This window comes from Cynocephalus volans, chromosome 2 (assembly GCF_027409185.1).
Source record: "Cynocephalus volans isolate mCynVol1 chromosome 2, mCynVol1.pri, whole genome shotgun sequence".
In the NCBI taxonomy this organism is placed as follows: domain Eukaryota; kingdom Metazoa; phylum Chordata; class Mammalia; order Dermoptera; family Cynocephalidae; genus Cynocephalus; species Cynocephalus volans.
Window position 1 is genome coordinate 37,816,569 of NC_084461.1, and position 22,578 is coordinate 37,839,146.

Genomic DNA, 22,578 nt, shown 5'->3' on the forward strand with positions numbered 1-22,578 from the left:
TTTTCATTTTCTCTAAGGCAGGAAACAAGATAACCAAAATCTCTAAAACATTAATACATTAATTGGCCTGCTTGGTGACGATTAAATGTTCACAGGATTCACTGAAATGATTAATGGTTAAAATCCTAGTTAAAAGCCACTGTGTTCCCACCTTCTATTACAAAGTGAAAAAACAACCAGTTTGATCACTTCTGCTCAGGTAATTCATGAGGAATTATCAACACAAAGTTCTCCAAACAGGGCCAGAGAATCACAAAAGCCAGGGGGCTCCAATCTCAAAATCACATTCTCCATTCACTTCAGAGTTTTAACATCAGATTTAGGCCTCATCATTTCTTGGGAACTATTATAAAATGCACTGAAAGTAGAAATCTTATTTCCCATAGGCTCAGAAGAAGACATTGCCTTTACTCTCAAGAAAGGTAGACTCATGTGAGACTCCGCAGCCCACCATCTGCACTGAAGAGCATGCCATCCCTATTCTTCAAACCCACCAGGAATACTCTGCCTCAGGCCTCTGCACCTGCTCCTCCTTCTGCCCGCCAGGGGACACCCCCTCAGTCAGCTGCAAATCTACCTTCCTCCCTTTCTTCAGGTCTTTCCTCAGAAGTCATCTCAGGGAGGCCTTTTACTGACCACACTATCTAAAATTTCTGTTTCTTTCCCTGATACTTCATGTCCCTTCCTATGCTTTGTTTTATTCTCCTTACATCTATCATTATTTAATATATTAATATACTACATATTTTACTTATTTATTCTATCTATCATCTACCTTGATCAGAATATAAGCTCTATGAGGGCAGGGACTTTTCTCTGCTTTGCTTGCTTCTGTATCTGCAGAACCTAGAAAAGTGCCTAGCACACTAGAATTTCTGAGTATCATGTGAACTTTCCTTAAAAATGTCATTGAGATATAATTATCTGTGCTTGTTTTAAAATAACATGGAAGGAGAAAGAAGGAAAGGAGAAGGGATGTGGACGGTTCAGGAGGGACCATGGGTGGCAGTAACTGGAGCCGGGTATTGGGCCCAGGAGAGTTCATTACACTCTTCTGCTTACTGTTGTATATGTTCATCACCCTTCATAATAAAAATTAAAAGCAAAAATGTGCAATATCATTTACACTGCAATCTTCACCTTTCCTTACTCATCAACCAGAAACAACACACGTGTGCTGGGCAGGATGGCAGACGTACCCCTGATCTCTTCTTCTAGCTAATCTCCTAAGCAGAGATGGATAGCATGTAGCAGGTATTGGTACAGAACAGGCAAGTCACAGTCCAAGTTATCAAAGCTTGGCTCTTAAAAATATAATAAAAAGTCTCAGGAAAACACTTGGGAAAATAATTTTCAATATGTCCATATCTTACAAGCCAGAAATTTTTTTTAAAGCAAGGGACTAATAAACACAGTTTTCCTAATAGTGTCATCTTTGGCGGGCAGACAGGTGGATACAAATGACTATGAATAATCCTCTAATTCTTACATTAGGTGGGTTCACAGGTGTTCACATCATTATTATGCTTCATTAGCCATGCAGGCTACAAGGATATAATATTTTGTACATCAAATATCATAGAATATAAACAATTCTTTCACAGGCAAATATATAAATATATCATAATATAAATATAATAGAACAAGTTTTATTTAAGTCATAATAAGAAATATACTTATTTTAACTGTGAGCTGAAATTAGTTAAAATAGTTGAAGGGGCTGTGTATAAATTTTTGCTGTCTTATAATACCAGCCAAGGCACGAGCCTGAAAGCACAATGAAAACCAAACCAATGAGATTATTCGGTCACAGGCAGCCTCAGCAGCCTTCGGTGGCTGAGTCAGAAGACCTCTTCTGACAGCACACACATCCCAGGCTGCTGGCAGGAGACAAAGCATCAACAGTCTCCTGAGTGAAGCAGTCTAGTTCCCCCTGCTGCTATTTCTATTATAAACTCCTTCATTTAAAAAAAAAAAAAAAGAAAGAAAGAAAGATAAAAGAAAAAAAATGTAGAAACAGGCCACTTCCCAGATAAATCCAGGATGGTGAGATATGTACACGGGAGACTGGCAGAGGAGCTGATGGGGAGTTGAGAGGTTAACAAGACTCCTCCTGAGAAGGAGGCAAATGAGTTCTCTTCGGAAGACTCAACATTCCTCGCTGCTCCTTATTAAACACATGTAACACAATGCCCAAAAGTCATTCCCTGGCTGCTTTTGCACTTAAACTTGTGAAGTTTATCAGGGAAGACTTCACCCACTCAGAGGGAGGTCCAGAAATAACATTGTCCAGGCTAAAAAGAGAAACATCTTTCTGGCATGTGTGCCAATATGTGCACCCACATGTACTATTTTTCCCAAGTAACTACCCAGTTCTTTAAGACGGGGAGAAAAATACAGTCAGCATTCACCATGTGACAACTTTGTGGGGAAGCACGCAAATGGCTACAGGTTTTAAGAAATAAAATGCAATGTTCATGTTGGTTTTGCTAAAAATAGACATAACTGATCACCTCTTTGGTTTTACACAACTTACGAGTTTGTTTAGAACACACCTGAAAGGGAAAACTCTTCCAAAAAGAAGTAATGTTCCCCTTTCACAGAAATTAGAAGTAATTGATGTCAAGAGTAAATCTGATTTTCTCTTTTTAACTCAAGACGAATATATTGGTTTACTTCTTGACATAAAACATTTATTGTAAGTTAATTACTAGATAATTAAGAAATTATGAACCAAAAAAGGAAGAGGTGGCTGGGCTTGTATATTTCTTTGCCACCCTGTTTCTGAGTCTAAAACAATTTTTAAGATGTCTAAGGGAATCGTCATTAATATTTTAGATATTTATACTTCTGCCCTCCTTAAAACTCCAGTTAAAACTCAAGTGAACAGGGAGAAAGGCTTAGAAGATGCAGCATTGTGGAGTGGAAAGATGCTGGCATGGAGCTTCAAGAGACAGGCTCTAACCCAGATGCTGTTACTGAAAAGTCTTCCGTATCCTTATCTATAAAAGAAAGAAGATGAGCTAACAGTTCTTGAAAAAATACAGTCTTTGACTGTCTAAAATACAGGGTGTAGTCACTGTTACAGTTGTCACTGCAGAAGACATTGCAGTACATAGAAAGCCATCCAATCACCATGTTTAGGGAAATATTTTAAAAGTTGTAAGAATCAAAGAGCCTACACAATAGAATGAACAGAGTCCATGAGAAAGGCTGAATGAATCCATAGGGTTATTGATCACAGGATAATGCTTTTTCAAAGCCATCTCCAAGGCAGATGGTACTAGAAGAAAAAAAGACTATGATTGAAATAATTGGCATGAAAGGCCCAGGCTAGAGGAGTAAGTTGAGCAAAAATCTCTCTACCTGTTTGATTCTAATAGTTAACATTGAAATGCACTACTTCTGGAGGTTCAGTATCTTCAAGACTTTGAAACATCATCATTTATGATGATTTAGGAGTATTTCATACATAAAGGAAAAGAGTAGGCACTCTGGACTCAGTTTTTCTGTTGTTCTATTCTGGTTCTACCTAGCTGTGTGACATAGGTATATACCTTAACCTCACTGTTCCTTAAAGTCCCAATCTGTAAAATAAGAATAATTATGATTCCTACCTCATAGGACTATTGTAAGAATTAAAAAATAATAATGCACATGAAGAATGCAGCAGTGACTGATACATAATAAATGCTTGATTAATGGTAACTGTCACTGTTAACATTTAGCATGCAGATTAGGCAGGTAATTTAATGATCTCTGAAGATTCCTCTTAAATTCTACACTTCAGAGACCAGCTCATAATCCTCCATACTGATAGGTCTATCATAAATTACAGCAGAACAGGGCTATAAGAGAAGGATCATGGAGCCCTGGAGGCCAATGCAGTAATGGAGTGCAAAGAGACAGCACAGAACGAGGGAGCGGAGGTCCAGAGGACTCACTAGACTCAGTATAACACAAAAGTCACAATGTCAAAATAGAGTTTTCACATCAGGAAATGTGAAACATTTCTAGTTACCATCCACAACTTCAAATTATTTTCCTCTTTTGAGAGCACAGTTATTACAAATCAGCCTATGAGCTTGTGTAGACCCCTTGTGCTATGAGCATGCAGAGGGGGTCAGCTTATAATAATTCTCCTGTCCAAATAGCTATTTGCTTATTAAACTAGAATGACATGTAGATTTCATCTTGATCCTTTTAATATGACCAATAAAACTTCCTGCAATGAGGACAATTAATGTTCTATATCTACACTGATTAACACAGTAGTCACTAGCCCTTGAAATGTGACTAGAACGACTGCAGAAATGAATTTGTAATTTATTTAACTTTAATTAATTTAAATTTTAAAAGTCACATGTGGCTAGTGGCTACCATATTGGGCACTGCAGTCAGTTGGGGGTGGCTGTCTGCAGCACTGTACTGAAGGGATCCTAACCTGACTTTGGGCCTATCAGGAATGAGGGCTGTGATTGATCAGAGATATCTGTTCCAGTACAGGGAAGGGTACCCTTTATTACATTTGCAGGGTCAGTTAAAGGATTTTCTCTCCTCTTATGCCAAAAGAGAGCCTCTCTTTTCTAACATCTACACTGATTTTGGACACTAGGAAGTCATTTTCAGCTCTTGTAAGAAATAAGATTGGCTGGGAAAAAAAACAGATTTTAATAGGAAAAAATTTTTAAAAGAATTTCACCCAGGATAATGCATAATGCCCCTCAGTATTCAGGGAAGAAATACTTGTTTCTAGCAGTTTTATAGAAAGACATAGAGTGTTAAACTATTGATTATTTTAACCTATGTTAGAGGCCTTTCTTCAGTAATGCTATAGATGTATGTCACGGAAAAGTCATTAAGATGATTCAATAAATAAAAAACAGATTACATAGAGAGAGTAAACCACATTATCCATTTTAAATGCAGAAAATATACTACAGCCATTGTGAAAGAAATCACCTTGCCTGGGATGAAAGTACCATGTCCCTCAGCACTTTAAAAATAATACACTTGACTTAAAGAGGAAGGAACAGAACTCTAACATTTGATTATTTCAAATATACTGCCTCCAGGAAACACTATCTAGGCCATGCATGGATGAATCAAAAGATGCCACACACAACACCATGCGCCATCATGTGAAAAATTAGGAACATATATTATTATTTCCAGATCCCAAAGTAGGTTCCTATAATGCTCTCCCAAGAGAAAGTTAACTCAAATTTCCATGAACATTTGGTTGCAAGGTGATCTTCAAAGCTTCAAGTTAAGACCCATTTTGAAGTCTACTGTGAGATTCAAAAATGCATAACTAAAATGGCAGGGTTTGGGTATAAGCATCTATTTCCATACCAAAGCCCTAACTCTAAGAAGGCTCTAGAATTATTCAAGCCTCTCCCAAACCCTGAGATGCCCAGAGTAGAGTCAGTTAGTGTCTAAATCCAACTGCTCCAAACAGAAACACATTAAAGCCATTATTTGTACTACCCTCATCCCTTAAAGAATTTACAGTCTCTGGTAAGATAATGAACCTGGTAATTTACCCTAGTAAGATAATGAACTTCTCCTGACACAATTTACTATTTTCCCAGAATTCTGTATACATAAATTCATCTTGGAATTTCACCTAAGAAGGTCTATTTTATTCACAAACCAAAGGTCTTCTATAAGCTGGTCCCATAGGTAGATTCCCAAAGACAATATTCTAATGAGATCCTAGCTAACCAGAGCTGCCATTACAGCAAAATTTCAACTATTATGTATTTAAATAGAATCCATATCCAAAACAAAAAAAAACGTCACTGTTTGTCTTCCAGAATAAAAACAAACTGTTGTACTTTTTCTTGAACTAATAAATAACATCAAATTAAAAAATTAACAGGAATTCAGAAGTAATCTCTTCTCTTACCTCTACCACTGTGGTTTCTGCAGCTTTGCACATCGGCAAGTTGAAATTCCTTGCACTTTTCCTATATCAGGGGGTGGGGGGCAGAATAAGGAAGTGGAGAAAGAAGGCCAAATATAAGAAGTGTCTCTAAATAGAGCACATTTACTTTGCTGGCAGCTGCTCAGTTACTCTTTGGACTGCCTAGCTCTTAGACATGTGTGTGCTGAATAAAGCTTATTATCTCTTCAAAGAAAAAAAAAAAAAAAAAAGAAGTGTCTCTTTCAGCTTAAAAATATTATAAATTAAAAGAATTCCTATGAACAAAGAATCCATGAATCTTTTCAGAAAGTATCATATTTTCCATTAATGAAGTTTATTACTATCCTATAAATTAAAAAAATATGATGGCCACTTCATCCAATTTACATAGCTTTTTAAATAGGGTTGAGGGAAAGAGGAACTATTTTTCATGTTCAACATATATGAGGGTACTTCAAAAACTTCATAGAAAGATTTGCATTATCTTTTAATTCTATTTTTCCACGAAATTTTTGGAGTACCTTCGTATCTTATACACAAAAAAATAAAATGGATATTAATGAATCTACCCTATTTGAAATTAATATCCTTTAACCTTTTAACTGGTATGTTACTTTGTTTCTATAATTAAATATTTCACTAAACAACTTGATCTCATTAAAATATTAAGGGAAAAAAAAGTAGCAAGTGCTTCACATTAAAAAGTATAGTAATTACATTCTGTATTATAGAAGAGCCCATTGCTAAAATTAAATGAAACATTCAGTGGTAATTTGTGAGTCACCAATAAAGATCATTCTGGAGAACCATTTTCTGATTAAATTGGAACTTTCAATCAAAGTTCAACACCTACATCAGACCCTGAGGTATAAAAATGTGAAGAAGGTGCCAATTTTGTTGATGGTTTTGCCTTCCCAAGTTCCTCAATTAACACACTTCCCCTAGCCATAAAAAATAAAATGTATTTTTGTTTCTGGGAGTATACATTGATAGAAGAATTTCTTTCGTAGAGGGAATAAACTCACAGTTGTGTTCTACTAGCTCTTTTAGGCCACTAGCATTTCTTTTGCTCAGATTCAAGGATGCGTATAAAGATAGAGTGCCCTTGGAGAGGAGTCCCTGTGAACTTTCACAAGTTGCCCAGTGGGATTCCACCAGACATCCAGGCACCAAAAGCTCCAAGGACAGAGTGGCCAGAGCAGAGGAGTTCCAGGCTTTCCCACTTTAACAATGGCCTACACAGACCTCTGCACCAGTTGTCCCACTAAATGTGAAGGTAGTCCTAGGTCACTTGACCACTGGTGATGAGAGCTTTCATTTCACACTAGAGCTCAATAACCACCAGCATAAAGTGGGTGCTTAGAATAACCCTTGTGCTGTCTTTAGATACCAGAGCCAGGCAATGAAGCACAGGATAAACTCATGGAAATATTTTAAATAATTCATTTCCATTTGCTGCTATACAATTTCACTAATCTTTTTTTAAAAGCAACCAAGCTTTGCAAACATTACACCAATGTGTCAAATAAGGGGGACATGATCTGCAATGTCTACTGTAATTGCCACAAGTAGTTGTACTTTGAAAAACTGGCTGAATTCAATAAACCAGACAGAGTATTAATATCACATTAAGTTCTTCAGAAATAAACAGAAACAATATGAGTGCCTCTGAGAATTTAATTGTGACTGCAGCAAAACTGCATTTGCTAACAATAAAAGATTGCTAACTAAAAGCAGCAAATGAGGGCTGGTCAGTTAGCTCAGTTGGTTAGGTGTAGTGTTATAACACCAAGGTCCAGGGTTCGGATCCCTGTACCTATACCAGCCAGTTGCCAAAAAAACACACACAGAAAAACCCAAAAAAACAGCAAATGACAATATTACGAGAAAGAAAATGATTAATAATAAGATTTTTTTATTTTTTGGTGGCTGGCCTGTCCAGGGATCCAAACTTTTGACCTTGGTGTTATAACACCATGCTATAACCAACTGAGCTAATGGGCCAGCCCTGAGGAAAAAAAATGATTTCTGCAACATTTTGGAAAACTCTTATTTGAAGTCAATGGTGGCATAATTTTCAAAAAAACAACTATAAATAGTAATCTATAAATCCAAGACACTAAATACTTGGAATTTAATATTCTAGGGTAATCAAAAGGTTTTAAAATCTATTAAGCCTGTGGCTATCCAGATAATGAATGAAAGTTCAGCTTTACTAAGGGTAATCAACTTTCCAGATAGAACCTGTATAAGCATTTCCTGGGACATACCAATAAGACTGGAAGAGAACTGACCTACTGATTATTAGCAGTATCTTTCCAGAATATCAAAGTAATTTTGACATCTGAAGACAATGAATATAAATAACAACATCAAAATTAAATCATACTGTGTATTGTTATCATGTTTTCTAAGCATGCAACTAGTCTTGGCAACTAAAATACATAGGGAGAAAAATAATTGCATATGATGATATACAAGGGTATATAGATTCAAATATTTAACAAGCAGTGCAACATAAGACGCCAACCAATCAGAACAGTCTCTCACAAGTGCACCATACCAGCAAGACTGCATAGCAACAGCCCTGTACATACAGATATATATACACATACATGAGTGTGTATGATCTTAAGCCATTTTTAAAATGTTTTAAATAGCAAACTCACCATGATAGCTTTTTCTGTAACCAGAATTTAGGAAATATAGTTGCTGGAAAGCATTATATTGAAATTTTTTAAAACCATCACAATACCTGAAAATCACGTTTCCCGCCCGGTCTGCCTTCCAGGCTTTCACCAAAGCAAAATCCCCTGTAATTGCTTCCTCCAAAATAAAGTGCTGGCCATTAAATTCCCTCACCTGCAGGAGACAAAGAGGGCACTGTTAGGTATTTGCACTGATTTTGTTTGATTGTGGAATGTGCTCTGACAGTGGCAGATAATAGGGATACAAGCCTAGTGAGGGAAGGTTTCTCAGAGAGAAGAATCTCACCTGAGACTTCAAGGATTAGTGTTAGGCAGCTAGAACTCAGTCACAGTGGCTGAGGGGGATCTGAGGGAACACACGTGCAGAGGCCCAAGGACAAGAGAAAGCTTGGAGCATTTGAGGAACCCAAAGTCCTATAGGCCTGAGGGACAGACTGTGTTTTTACAGGTATTCATTTTTCTATTTGTGCATATAGGTTATACACCGAATGTGAAATACAGTCCCTCCTTCCCTCCAGAAAAAAAACCTATTTACTTTGCATAAAATGGCCTATGTATTGATTTTGTGCATCAAATAGTTACAAAACTTCTCTCTTCATTAATCCATAATCTACAATCACTTGTTGAGATGTTAATTAGGATTCATAGAATTAGCAGATTAATTTGGAGAGAACTGAATGCCATATCTTCCCACCCATGAGCATAATATATGCCTCTGTTTACCGACGTTTTCCTCCTTCAATAGTTTTATCATTTTCTCCATAAGAGCTCTGTATATTTTTTTTAGGTTTATTCACAGGTACTTCATGGCTTTTGTTGCTACTATGAATATTACATTTTATTTTATTACACCTTCTCTTCTGTCATCACTGGCTTAATGAAATGCTATTGATTTTTATGTTTATTGCCTTTTAATTTTATACAAATGTGGGGGGAAGAACATAAAGCAATGTCTTGTCATCATGGTCCTTTTTTCTTCTTGGGGATTCATCTCTGGGAATTAAAACAAAGGAGAGAGGAAACAATGTCCCTCGCCCCCACTCCAACACTGCACCGGATGGATCCGTTTGAAGGCAGAACTCCATTCTCATTACTACTGCACCCCCTAGTGGAAAAACAGACTGAATGTGTCCTATAGAAAGCTTCCATAGAAAGTTTTGGTACTTACTTTTCTTTAAAGATTTAAAACAACAAGCAAACAGAAAGGACATTGTTGGGGGGGAGGGGGGGAGGGAGAAGGGAGGGAGGTTTGGGTGATGGGGAGCAATAATCAGCCACAATGTATATCGACAAAATAAAATTTTTAAAAAAAAGAAAAAAAAAAAAAACAGATTAACTAGAACAAGAAAAATAAATAAATAAAGATTTAAAACAGAAATCTTTTCTTAAAGAAAAGCTTCTTTTTTAAAAAATTTATTGTATTATGAATACTCATGAGATACAATGCTGATTGTCACCCCTCGTGGCATAACGTGAGGGCTAGATTCAAACTGGAAGCATACCCATTACCAGAAATTGCTTTTGTACCCTGTGTACCCCATCCAGTTATCCCCACCTCCCTCCTCCTCCCCCTTTCCCCCCACTCCATTTTGTATCCCAAAGAATGGTCTCTCCCTCTGCAAGACCAATGCACTACTGTGGTCTTTCTTTCCTTCCTTCTTTCTCTCTTAGCTCCCACATATGAGTGAGGACATGCGGTATTGTGTGCTTTGCTTATTTCACTCAGTGCTGGCTGGTTAGCTCAGTTGGTTAGTGCAGTGTTGATAAGATCAAGGTCAAGGGTTCCAATCTCCGTAGCGGCCAGCCACCCAAAACAAAAACCGAGAAGAGCTTCTTTAAAGACATTGTCACAGTTTCCCGCTAGAAAAGATTGATAAACTTAGGGAATTATTGCTGGATGAGGGTCTTATTAATATGAACTTATATAAACTATATGAAAGAAGTATTTACAAGCTGCATATCAATATACAAAGTTATTTTTTAATGGATTGTGTATTTCAGACTCATCACTGTAAACACCAATGATGATAGTTGAGTTTTTTACACACAAACCTACAAACTGGAGTAAATATAAGCTCAAGGCAAGACACTGGCTTTGCTTTTATATTGCAGTTACATAATGTCCTCATGGGTACACACACCGCATTGTTGTTGAGTGTTAGCTACTCTAAAATAGCAAAACAAAAACAAAAATGGCTTTGACATTTGAAAGAGCTGTGCATTTCAGTCTCCACTTCTACCTTTCAGTTCTTTCTGGAATCTACTCCAGTCAGATTTTCATCCCCTCCGTTCCAGAAAAACTATTCCTGAAGCTTCCTAATGACCTCCATTTTTGCAAATCCGATGGTCAGTTCCAGTCCTGGTATCACTCAATCTCTTCACACTCTTTGACTCAAATTTCTCTTCTTTTTTTTCCCCCCTACCCACTGCACCAGCAGGGACTTTGTCTTTCAAATCACCAGACTCCCTGGAGTTTCTTCTTCACTTACTACTTGCTCTTTTCCATTTTTCTTTGTTGTTTCTTCTCCTCTTTCCAAGCTCTAAATGTCAAAGAAGTGTTCTCTGTCTTAACTTAGGCCTAGCCACTCATCTAGTTCCATAGGTTTAATTACTCTATGATGATGCCTCCAAAGTTCCTATCCTGGCTCTAAACTCTCCCTGAGCTAGAGCCTACTGAGCACCTTCTCTTGAAGTCCAATGTACTTCTCAAATGGGCCACGTCCCAAACCAAGCTCTGTGATTACTCCCATGCCTTGCCCACCTCAATAAGCAGCCTACTTGATTCTTCTCTTACAGTCTACAACAATCCATCACCAAATCCTGCTCGTTCTACCATCAATATATACTCATATCCTGATTCCATCCAATTCTCACAAACTCCACTGTTACCACTTTGGTCTAAGCCACTTTCCACTCCCACCTAGATTAATACAACAGCCTCCTAATCTCTCTTGCTGCTTCTACTCTTGGACCCCACAAACAAACAACCAACAACAAAAAAAAACTCACCACCAACAGCCACAGTGACCTTTACAAAATGCATCTCAAATTGCACCACTCTCCCACCCTTATTCAAAACCCCATTGACTTCTCAGAAAAATCCAAACTTGGTTTAGATCTGGCTCTTGCCTCCCCTCAGTCTCCATTTGCACCATCTCCGCCTCATGCACTCTGTTCCAGTCTCACTGTCCTGCTGTTCCACACACAGAGCAAGCCTTCCTCTTCCTTCTGACTAAAGCACAACCTCCTTATCTCCACCTGCTTCATTCTCTCACTTTATTTAGGTCTCTATCAAATGTCACCTCAGGGAGGCTTTCCCTGACCACCCAATCTGGAACGCCATCTGCCTGGCCACTGATCACCCTCTTTGCCCTTAACCTGCTTGATTTTTCCTCACAGCATTTCCACGACAGACATTACGTACGTGTTTATTCATTCACTGTCAGTTCCTCCACTAGCAGGAGGACTAGGTCTAGATCATCCATTTTTCCACAGTGCTTAGACCACTGCCGGGCAAAGAGGAGGGTAAATACTATTAAATTAAGGAATTTGCTCACTTCTTGTCCCTACCATAAGCAAGGGAAATAAAGAGCCAAGAAGAATTGTTTCAAGAAATTATTTGTCATATTTCTGGGATATTCAAACAAAATTATAGAACTACTAGGTTCATGGACCTGACTCCAGGCAGAAATGAACCCAGGAAAGATTCTACTCTATCATATTTCCCATAGTGAGTTAATGCTACAACTTCTAGCAAGCTATCAAAGTGTTAATGCAATTTTTCTGGGTACCTTTGTTGTATACTACTAAGATTCATTTTAATTATTAGGCTCCTTTCTTTTACTTTGTCAGCAAACTTTTTAAATCTAATTAGGCAGTAAAGGAAAAAAGAAGATTATAAAAAATGTGCTAATAAAACCTTTGAATCAATACAGATCACTCTCAGCAGAAAGACAAAGCTCCAGATGGAGGACGCTGCTGGAGACAAACACTGAACAGCAAGAGGCATGTTCAGTAACCCCTTATCTTCCCTCAGAACAGGGGGACAGAGCCAGTATCCCTAGATGCAGAAAAGTGATAAGAGATCCCTTGATTTACTGCATTCGCTTCCCCAGAGATGAGCTTAGCATTTCTGCAACCTGTGTTAACTCCCCTGAGCCACCTGGACAAAGAAATGGGAAATATACTAAAAAATACAGTAAGTATTGGCCTGTATAATTTTGAAATCATCTCAAATTTGAGTATCTCAAATACCTATATCCGGAGTTTTACTCTTTCTAATATTTGAACAAAGTCACCTACTAAAAAAGTATCCCATCCTATCCAATACTTTAAATAAAACTAGGTTAGGCAGTGTGACTTAAGATATAAAATATAAAGGTGGTAACATGAACTTTCTTTTATTCATTATATAATCATAACTGTCTTCTGCTTTTCAAGATTTCAGACAGACTTATGATTTCCTTGACTTTTTTCTCCCTTCAGTCACATTAGGAAGGGCCTGAGAATGAAGAGTTTAATACCGTACATATCATACAACTACTCTATTTTCCATATAAGCATAATCAGCAATTATAAATGTACCTAAACTTGTTAAAACCTACCAAAAAAATCAGTTCAGATAACTAATCTTCAGATAACTAGTACATCTTTCATGGATTACAGCTTCTTTTCTTCTTTGTCCTAGTTTCTCTATGTGACATTAAGTACTAGCAGGTGCTCAGTTTTAGCTAGAAATTTCACTTAACATACTTATGAAAATGAATGTTTTTTTTCATACAGAGGTGATTCTACCAAATGAGTCCACCCAGAATCCCATGTGGAAAGAGGCATCTGGTGTTATCTGGATGAGAGTACTTCTTACCTCTCTTGGCTTACTGGCAATGGCAATGCTGCCATCTTTGTTGTATTTGATGGGTGATCCTCCTTCTTGTACCAGGGTTCCATACCCTGTGCTGGTGTAAAACGCAGGAACTCCAGCCCCACCTGCACGGATCCTCTCTGCAAGCGTACCCTACAGTGAGCAACCAACACTCCATAAAAAGTTCACTGAGCACACTTCTGTATGTGAACACAGAAACATTGACAGACATGGTTTCTACTCTCCAGAGGCTTACAATTCTTTTTCATAATTGACACATAATAATTATGCATATTTCCGGGGTGCACTGTGATATTTTGATACATGTATACAATGTGTAATGATCAAACCAGGGTAATTAGTGTATCCATCACCTCAAACACTTATTTCTTTGTGTTGGGAACATTCAAAATCCTTTCTTTTAGCTATGTGAAAATATACAATAAATTACTGTTAACCACCTAGGGGCAAGCCTGGAACCGAATGGGCCAGCACTTGATCTTGAACTTCCCAGGCTCTGGAACTATGAGAAACAAATTTCTGTTGTTTAAGCCACCCAGTCTATGGTATTTTGTTATAGCAGCCCGAGCAGACTAAGACAGTATACTTTGTTTTTGCAAAAAACTTTAAAATTGGATAAATACCAAATATAGTGCAATGCTATGATAATCCCAGGTGACAGGGATGCACAGTGACCAGGTGTGACTGTAATACAATGAAGCCTGTTAGGAAGAACAACCTCCCTTGCATGCCCTCTGTATACAAGCACATATCATGATTTTATTACCTAAATTTTTTTAAAATTCTGCTACATTATATTATTACCAACTTGGTGAAGTTTGTACATTTTCTCCTAACAAAAATAAAGCAAATTGGTGGGCTCAGTTTCAGAGATGAAGGCATAGCATGTCAAAACAGAAGACCAACACAGACAGCTTGTAGACCCTTACTTTACTCAAATGACTTCAAAAAGTTTGCCTTTTTCTATGACAAAGGCTTTATCAGTTAGGAGATGATGTAGAAAATGAGTGAAAACTTCCTAGATTACCTGTAGTAACTACTTTCTTTGTAATAACATCAGTTTCCTGGAAAGCTGGGCTCTGATCCCAACACTTACGCACTTTGTCCATGGGCTTTACTCTCCTGAAGTGTCTTAGCAAGACCAGATCATCCACAAATTTCTAATTCTATGATTCGTAAAAACTAACTTTCAGGACAACCCTCAAACATATTAGAAAGTCCTTTTGCATGTGGCACAATATATGTTATAGTGCCAAGCTTAGATATTTTCACTATAAATACCTCCTTTTTCAGTGCATAGCAGCAGAAAACATTAATCCTCTAGCAATCAACAGGTGTGACCTACAAACAGAATTCCTTAGTTTGAAAAAGTAGCATCTATCCCCTCTGCCTTACCTCTCTTGCACAAAGAAATTCTTAGGAAGAAAAAAAGTAAAATTTAAAATAAACTTAGTATTGTGAAAGAGAAGCAGAGAAATCTCACCTGAGGTGTCAGCTCCACTTCTAATTCACCAGATAAGAACTGTCGTTCAAATTCTGCATTTTCTCCCACATACGAAGAGACCATGCGTTTTATCTGCTTGGATTGAAGTAAAAGACCCAAGCCAAAGTTGTCAACCCTAAAAAGAAAATGAAAGTACCTTATAATTAAAGAAGAGACTTCTGATAGAACACTAATATCACACATATATATACACACACACTTACATATATGTGATATATATATGTGATACATGTGTGTGTGTGTGTGTGTGTGTGTGTGTGTGTGTGTGTGTGTGTGTGTGTGTTAGGCATTTAACCAACATTCTCTCTCAGTCCCCCACCACCCAAAGAAACTTGCAAGGTAGCTTTTCTTTTCTTATTTTGCAGTTGAGGAAACTAAAGCCCAATAGGTCTAAGTGTCTTCCCCCCAAGATCTTAGGCAGTAAGGGACACAGCCAATATTCAAACTTATGTCAATCCTACAATTCTACCCCACACCTTTTGTTCTGTCCACTACTCCAAAGTTAAGTGAGTCTGGGTAGAAGATAAGCAAAGTGATGGATTGGTTCTTGCCCTATGCTTTGGTGGCATTTGTAAATGAATAGCAATGCTACTGTCCTAATCATAATGACTCTAAAGGAAGATATGGATGGAGAAGCTCTTTCTGTTCTAAAAAGGAGAGAGGGACATACTCAGATTTAAGAGAGAAGATCAGCATACTCATTGAAAACACTGAAATATGGACCCAAATTATAAAGAGCTATAAACATTTTCCCTATATTATAGATATTTTGCACAAGAAAATGTACACACTTGAACATTTTTAAGAACAATAAAAAAAATCAGCAATTACAAACCAGGGAAAAGATTATAGGTAGCAAGAATAATCCTGTATCTGTTAAATTACATATAAGATGGTTTAATATCTCTATTATTTTAAAGTTCGAGTTCAATTTATTATTAGAAATATTGCATGTGGTATTGGCTTTTTTTTTTCTTTAGGTGAAGGTCTCCAAGTTGGTACCTTTCCTCTTTATTTGTATTATTTTTTTTCATTTATTTATTTATTTGTTTGTTTATTTACAATAAATACTGGCAGCTGGCCAGTATAGGGATCCAAACCCTTGACCCTGGAGTTACCAACACCATGCTCTAACCAAATGAGCTAACCAGCCAGCCCTATTTCTATTTTTTTACAAAGCAAAACACACCTAGAATTTCACGCAAAGTCAATGTGACAAGACAGGTTAATAATTGGATGAATATTTTTTCCATTTCAGTCACCTTTTCCCGCTCTTTTACTCAAAAGTTTCAAGAATACTTAAACCTACTAGAGAAAGAAAACATTTCTAAGACAACAAAGAATACCTGATCTTAAGCTATAAAACTATTTTTTAAAGTGAAATATTTTTAATGGTGAAAACCATAATATGACACCGCTACAAACATAAAAGAATGGCTAAATAAAAAAGAAGGAAATACCAAGTGTTGGCAAGAACATTAAACAACCAGAACTCTCATATATGCTGAAAGGAATGTAAATTGATACAACCACTTTGGAAAACCTGTTAGCAGGTATTAATGCTGAACATATTCATATGCTATGAGTCAGCAGTTCCACAACTGGGCCTATACCCTACAGGAATGCACACTTATGCTCACCAAAAGACATGTGTAAGAATATTCATATCAGCACTATTCATATGGCCAAAAACTGGAGCCTCCCAAACGCCCATTGACCATAAAATAGATGTTGTAGCCACTCAGTGGAACACGATACAGCAATGAGAAGCAATGCTCTACCACCAGCAGCAACAACGGATGAATCACAGACAAAATGTTGAGCAAAAGAAGCCAGACACAAAAGAGTACATACTAAATTATTTACAAGAAGTTCAAAATCAGAAGAAAGGAAGGCATGAGATCAGACATAAGGATAATGGTTAGCCTTGGTAGTGGAGAAGAGTGACCAGAAGGAGCATGGCATGGGGCTTTCTAGGTACTGCGCATTCTGTCTTTAGCTGGATGTTGGTTACATGGGTGTCCAGTTCGTAAAATCCAAACTGCACACTGATGATATGTTCACTTTTCTATATTACTCTATACGATGCTTCAATAAAGATTTTTAAAAGATAGAAACATAGTGATAAAGTCTGGAGTACCTCCTAGACACAGAAGTCTTTATTTCTGATCTCTCCTTCTTAATTTAGTGCACTAATGGTTCCTCCCCTATGGAGCTTATGTCATCTGCACGGTTCCTTCATCCAACAATGCTTGACTGAGCATTACTCTACCGCAAGAATGGCTGGGCCCTGGGCAGCTCTGCGATTATCAAGTAAATAAACATGTAAGCTATATTTACAACAGAGGGAGAGACGTGGTAAGAGAATTCTGCACAAAGTGTGATAAAAACACTTCAGATGGAGAACCCAACTGTTGGAAAGGAGAAGGAGAGCAGAAAAGCCTTATGGAAGAAAGAAGCCTTATACAAGGTGGCACTTAAACAGACATAAGCAAAAATAAAGCATTTTTGAGAACAGAGTAGGGAATGGAGGTGATGGGGGAAAGAGGCAGATGGGCAGCTTTGCAAAGGTGAGCTCAATACGTGTTGAATGGACTGGCATACGGACTGAAAGCACAAGAGAGGCAGGAGAGGTAGAAAGCAGGCAAGGTTGTGATCTGCCCCACAGAATTTCATCCTGAAAGATATGGAGACCCTCTGGATAATTTTAAGCAGAATAGTAACAGGGCATGCAATTAATTGGAGAAGGGCTGGCCAGTTAGCTCAGTTGGTTAGAGTGCCAAGGTGTTATAATACCAAGGTCAAAGGTTTGGATCCCCTCACCGACCAGCCGCCCAAGCAAACAAACAATTAGTTGGAGAGATTCAGAGATGAATGGCAGTGAGACTGAGTAAGAGGCTTGAAATAGTCCAAACAAATAACTTTGAGCTTCTGAACTAAGGCAGTAGCAATGGGAATGGAGAAGAAGGAACAAATAAAGGGATATTTGGGGAAAATAATCCCTTTACAAGACTTGTTGCCCATCCTGACCTAGATACAGATCCACTCCAGAATTCTGGCTTTGGCAATGGAATATAGTGGAAGACTGGGCTGGGGGAAAACTAATCTAATGTCATTGATTTAATGACATCCACTTGTTTGGAAAGGTGTTAAGTATGGCACCTTGTCTGACGAACCACTGACATTTCTCCTAACAACCGCCTTTCCTCCCACCTTCACTCCACTCTGCATCCTCATAACCTTTGTGAATATGAGGATGCACAGTGCACACGTGGCCATTCCAGCTCAACTGACTCCTTCCTGACTCTGAGAATGTATCATCTCCAAGCCTCTTACCCCCCCCCAGGCAGTCCCGGCACACTGTACTTGGCAAAGTGGTCCAGGTAATAGTCAACCTTAAAGTTTCAGACCCTTAAAATACTAAATCTGATAACATTTCCCACCCACTATTGGCATAAAAGAAATAGATGCGTGATTTATTCTCATTTGTTTTGAAAGAAAACTAAATAACCTAAGTATTTTCAAGGTACTTTTAAGAAATGGGAAGAATTCTCTGCAGGTTAACAATATACTTGTCCACTAGAGGTCTCCAGACCCATAAAAATCTTCCCCCTTTCTACGACTACTCCCATAGTCCTCCCCACCCTCCATACTCCATGCTCTCTCATACACAGTGCCTTCTGACTGCTTGTTTGTTTCTTTGAGTCCACTCCTAACTAATGCATGGCTAGGTTCCCAGTTCTTCAGGTGAACAATTGGATTGCCCCAAACTCAACTCCACCTGCAGCCTTCCCCATCTCACCCTATTCTCACAGATGCTCAGTACAAAACTAGTGGAATGATCTTTAACTTCTCTCTCACACACTCCACATCAAATCAGGAAACCCTGTCACTACTATCAAAATTTACCCAGAATCTGACAATTTCTCACTCCCTCCTCTGTGCCCTGCACCATCTCTTGCCTGGATACTGCAGTGACCTTCCCTGCTTTGGCTCCTAGCCCTACAATCTACTCACAACTTGGCAACCAACGAAAGCCTTATAAAATATAAGTCAGGGGGCCGGCCCCGTGGTGCACTCGGGAGAGTGCGGCGCTGGGAGAGCGGCAGTGCTCCCGCCGCGGGTTCGGATCCTATATAAGTGATGGCCGGTGCGCTCACTGGCTGAGCGCGTTGTGGTTGGTCACAAAAAAAGACAAAAAAAATAAAAAATAAAAATAAAATATAAGTCAGATTATGGCACTGCTCTGCTCAAAACCCTGCAATGGTGCTCATTTATCAAGAGTAAAAGTAACAGTGTCTAGAGCAGCCTGCAAGGCCCCGCGTGACCAGATGCCCTTTTTTGTCTCTGACCTCCCTCCGCCCGTTCTCCTTTTTGCTCACTTCTCTACCTCTGCGGGCCTCCTAACTGTCCCTCAAACACACCAGGCATACCCCACCTGGAGGCCTTGGCACTGGCCTTTCCAGGCCTTGGAAACTCTTCCCCCAGATAGCTGCATGGCTCACTCCCTCATTTCTTTCATGTGTCTGCTCAAATGTCACCTTAACGGTCCCATCCTGATCACCCCATTGAATACTAATAAGCCAGAAATCTGCTCTGACTGAAGTCAGCTAAATTCCTACTAGCCTTGGGGAATCCGGAACAAGACAACAGCCACATCCACACATTCTAGAACATTTACCACAAGTCTACTTTTAACCTGCCACCAGACTTACCAGCACCTGAAGAAGTTATATTAACTTAGGAATGCAGAAAATGTATCTCACAAGCCTTACTCATAGATCTATACCTAGGATGCAACTGAGAACCAATCAATAACCTATGTAATGCTATGTAACCAACAGAAAGACTGATGTGCTAACTAAAGGGTTGTCTCTTTTCTCCCCTTTGTTCTTCACTTTTCTGTGATTGTAAAAATGCTAAAGTTCTGTTGGCCCTTCGGAAAACACGTCCCAAGGCAACTTGGTGGTATTTTCCTGGGCCACAGTTACACATATTGGGCTCAAATAAATCCTGATATTTTATCAGTGCCTCCGATTCTTTTCTCAGGTCTACATTACTGAAACCTGCCCCTCCACTTTCATGCTCCCAATCCCCCTTTCTTGATCTTTTTCTTTTTCCAAGGCATATTTAACTTTCTAACATATTGGAAAATTAACTTATTTGTTATGTTCAATACATATTGCCAACCTCTCCGCACTAGAACGTCCATGATGCAGGAATCTTGGTCTGTTTTGTTGTTCGCTTTTGTATCCCAAGCTCCTGCAAGCATATGCAGCACATAAAGAGATCTACACAGATATTTGCTGGGCATTTAAGTGAATTTATTCCTCAATTCCACTTTCTCCTTCCTCATTAGCTCCTCTCTAATAAAAATGAAAATCACTAAGTCATTATGCAGGTATTTTCTGTTTGCCTCTCAGGAGCCATTCTCCAACTTCTAGCCTGCCCTGTGCCTGGGGTAGCTGATCTGGAGGCTGAACCAAGGGACTCCCTTTCTCTCTGGCTTCTGACTGGGGTCAGCCAGTGGGAGGCACCATCAGGAGGAGAGGTGAGAGCAGAATGATGTCAGGATTTGCATTCCTTGGGCTCTTTCCCTGACAAGCTGCAGCATGTTGGATAACCCTCTCCACAAAGCTTTCTTCCAGATTCTGGTAACAGTTCCCTCCCCTCATCCATTCAGACCTAGGGCTGTTGGTAACAGCACTCCTCTGTTACCACCTCCAGTGTTCTTTAGTACTCATGTTGCTTTCCCTCAGCCCTGGCCAAAGGATCCCTTTGGTAAACTGCTCAGTTACCCAGTATGAGAGTACCACTAACATCCTCTAGAGCCCTGTCTAATAAAATCATAACAATGAAATGATCCATGACGGTAGATATGGTCCATTTGCTTTCTGTAGTTTTAAATATCTGAATCTCTCTCCAAGCCTACAAGTTCACACTAAAAACCAGACTAGAGTTGATCATTCACTAGCTTGGGAATTTTCCTAATCATTCTTTGATGGATCTCTGTTTGTCTTTTCAAGCCATTTTGCACTTGAACTTGGCTGTGTTTGGAGATGACCTCTCAGTATTTGTTGATCTTGGCTCTGGGAATCATTGCGTATTTGGCCTTTGCTTTGTTTTTAGGAAAGTATCTTGGCATGGCAACTAAGCAGTGCATAAGATGCTTAGCCCAGGCTACCGTATGACCAGGTGCAAAGTCAGCCTTCATACTTTGAAAAATGCTATCAGATAGCTTATAATGAGAGTGTATTTCTTCCCACACACTTTCCAACTCACAAATTCAGCAAATATGTATGTTTTACCTACTATCATCAGATACTAATGATAAAAAATAATTAAGACAAGTCCCTTACCTCTAAGAGCTCACAAATATAAAAGAGAAGATATGCTATTTTGCAAATGAGGAACATATCATTTCTAATAGAGAAATGCATATATTAAAGCACTCATAACTCTTTAATACTAAAGATAATGCTGATGGACTTTCAAACAGATTATATCGCTTGCCTCTAGTAGCCAACATTTTTATAGCATACCTAATGAAAGATTTGATCTTTTTCTTGCAGCTCAACTTGAGTTTCAAACACTTTAGTGGTTAACAGAAGTCTAAAGCCAAGCATTCATTAAAAAGATATATTAATATAAAGCAAAAAGATATTACATGGAAGATATCAATGCTCATAATCAGCCAAGGTGGCCTGTATCTCCTTCAACAAAGAAGAGGGTACAGCAGACGGGCCACTTGCCTTTATCTCCAGGTTCAAAGTCATTGATGCAGAACCAGAAATTTTATTTAGAGTGAGGGACTGCTCAATGGGCCCTCAAAAACTCTTAGACCTGACTCATACTGTACTATATACAAGTAATCACAAGTACAGGCACATATATATTATTAGATAGTATTTATTAGCTTTCCACATGTAAGTGGGACTGCCCTGAAGTCATCTAAATCCCTGCCCTTCAAGAATCATAGTCTAAAATAATCGTGTCATAAAGAAATGAGCAAGACTAACATAACACGCAAATTCTTTCCTTGGTTCTATAATTTTAATTGGCTGATATATAGTTTACTGTGAAATTTTTAGTTCATATTGCCTTGTAACTCATATGTCAAAGTCCTCCAAAATTCAATAAAAGGAACATTCTTATTTTGTCCTACTTTCTTAATTAACTCATATGAAAGTGTTAATTCAGGTGAGTGATCCTAAGGAAGATTTACCTTATCAAGGTTAACAGTTAATACTTCATACTAAGGCAAGTGGTGTCCCATGACAACAGCTCCTACTGATTATTAAAAACAAACAAATAAAAACAGACAACCAAGAGCTCTGAGCTTTGGAAAGACTTCCAGTTCAGGTAGATCCTTCCATAAAAAGAGCCCTTTCTAAATGAGAAAAGGGTTATTCTAATTCTTAGTTCTCTCCATTTACCTAACAATTCAAATGATGTCATTGGCTAAATTTTCCTCACTTATCTGACTCTTAATTGCCAAAACAAGGCCCTCATTCCTGTAGATCCCTAGGATTTTTTGGTTTGTTTGTTTGTTTGT

General features: G+C 38.4%; 1 protein-coding gene across 1 annotated transcript in view; it reads right to left on the reverse strand.

The window, feature by feature from the left end:
- OXCT1 (3-oxoacid CoA-transferase 1) overlaps nucleotides 1-22,578 on the reverse strand; it is a 138,179-nt gene that overhangs the window by 102,470 nt on the left and 13,131 nt on the right. The window contains exons 4-7 of the mRNA XM_063085701.1: nucleotides 15,003-15,138; nucleotides 13,502-13,651; nucleotides 8,685-8,791; nucleotides 5,912-5,972 (exon numbers count right to left, since the gene is read on the reverse strand). Coding sequence (XP_062941771.1) covers nucleotides 5,912-5,972; nucleotides 8,685-8,791; nucleotides 13,502-13,651; nucleotides 15,003-15,138 — 454 coding nt within the window. The remainder of the gene's footprint in view (nucleotides 1-5,911; nucleotides 5,973-8,684; nucleotides 8,792-13,501; nucleotides 13,652-15,002; nucleotides 15,139-22,578) is intronic.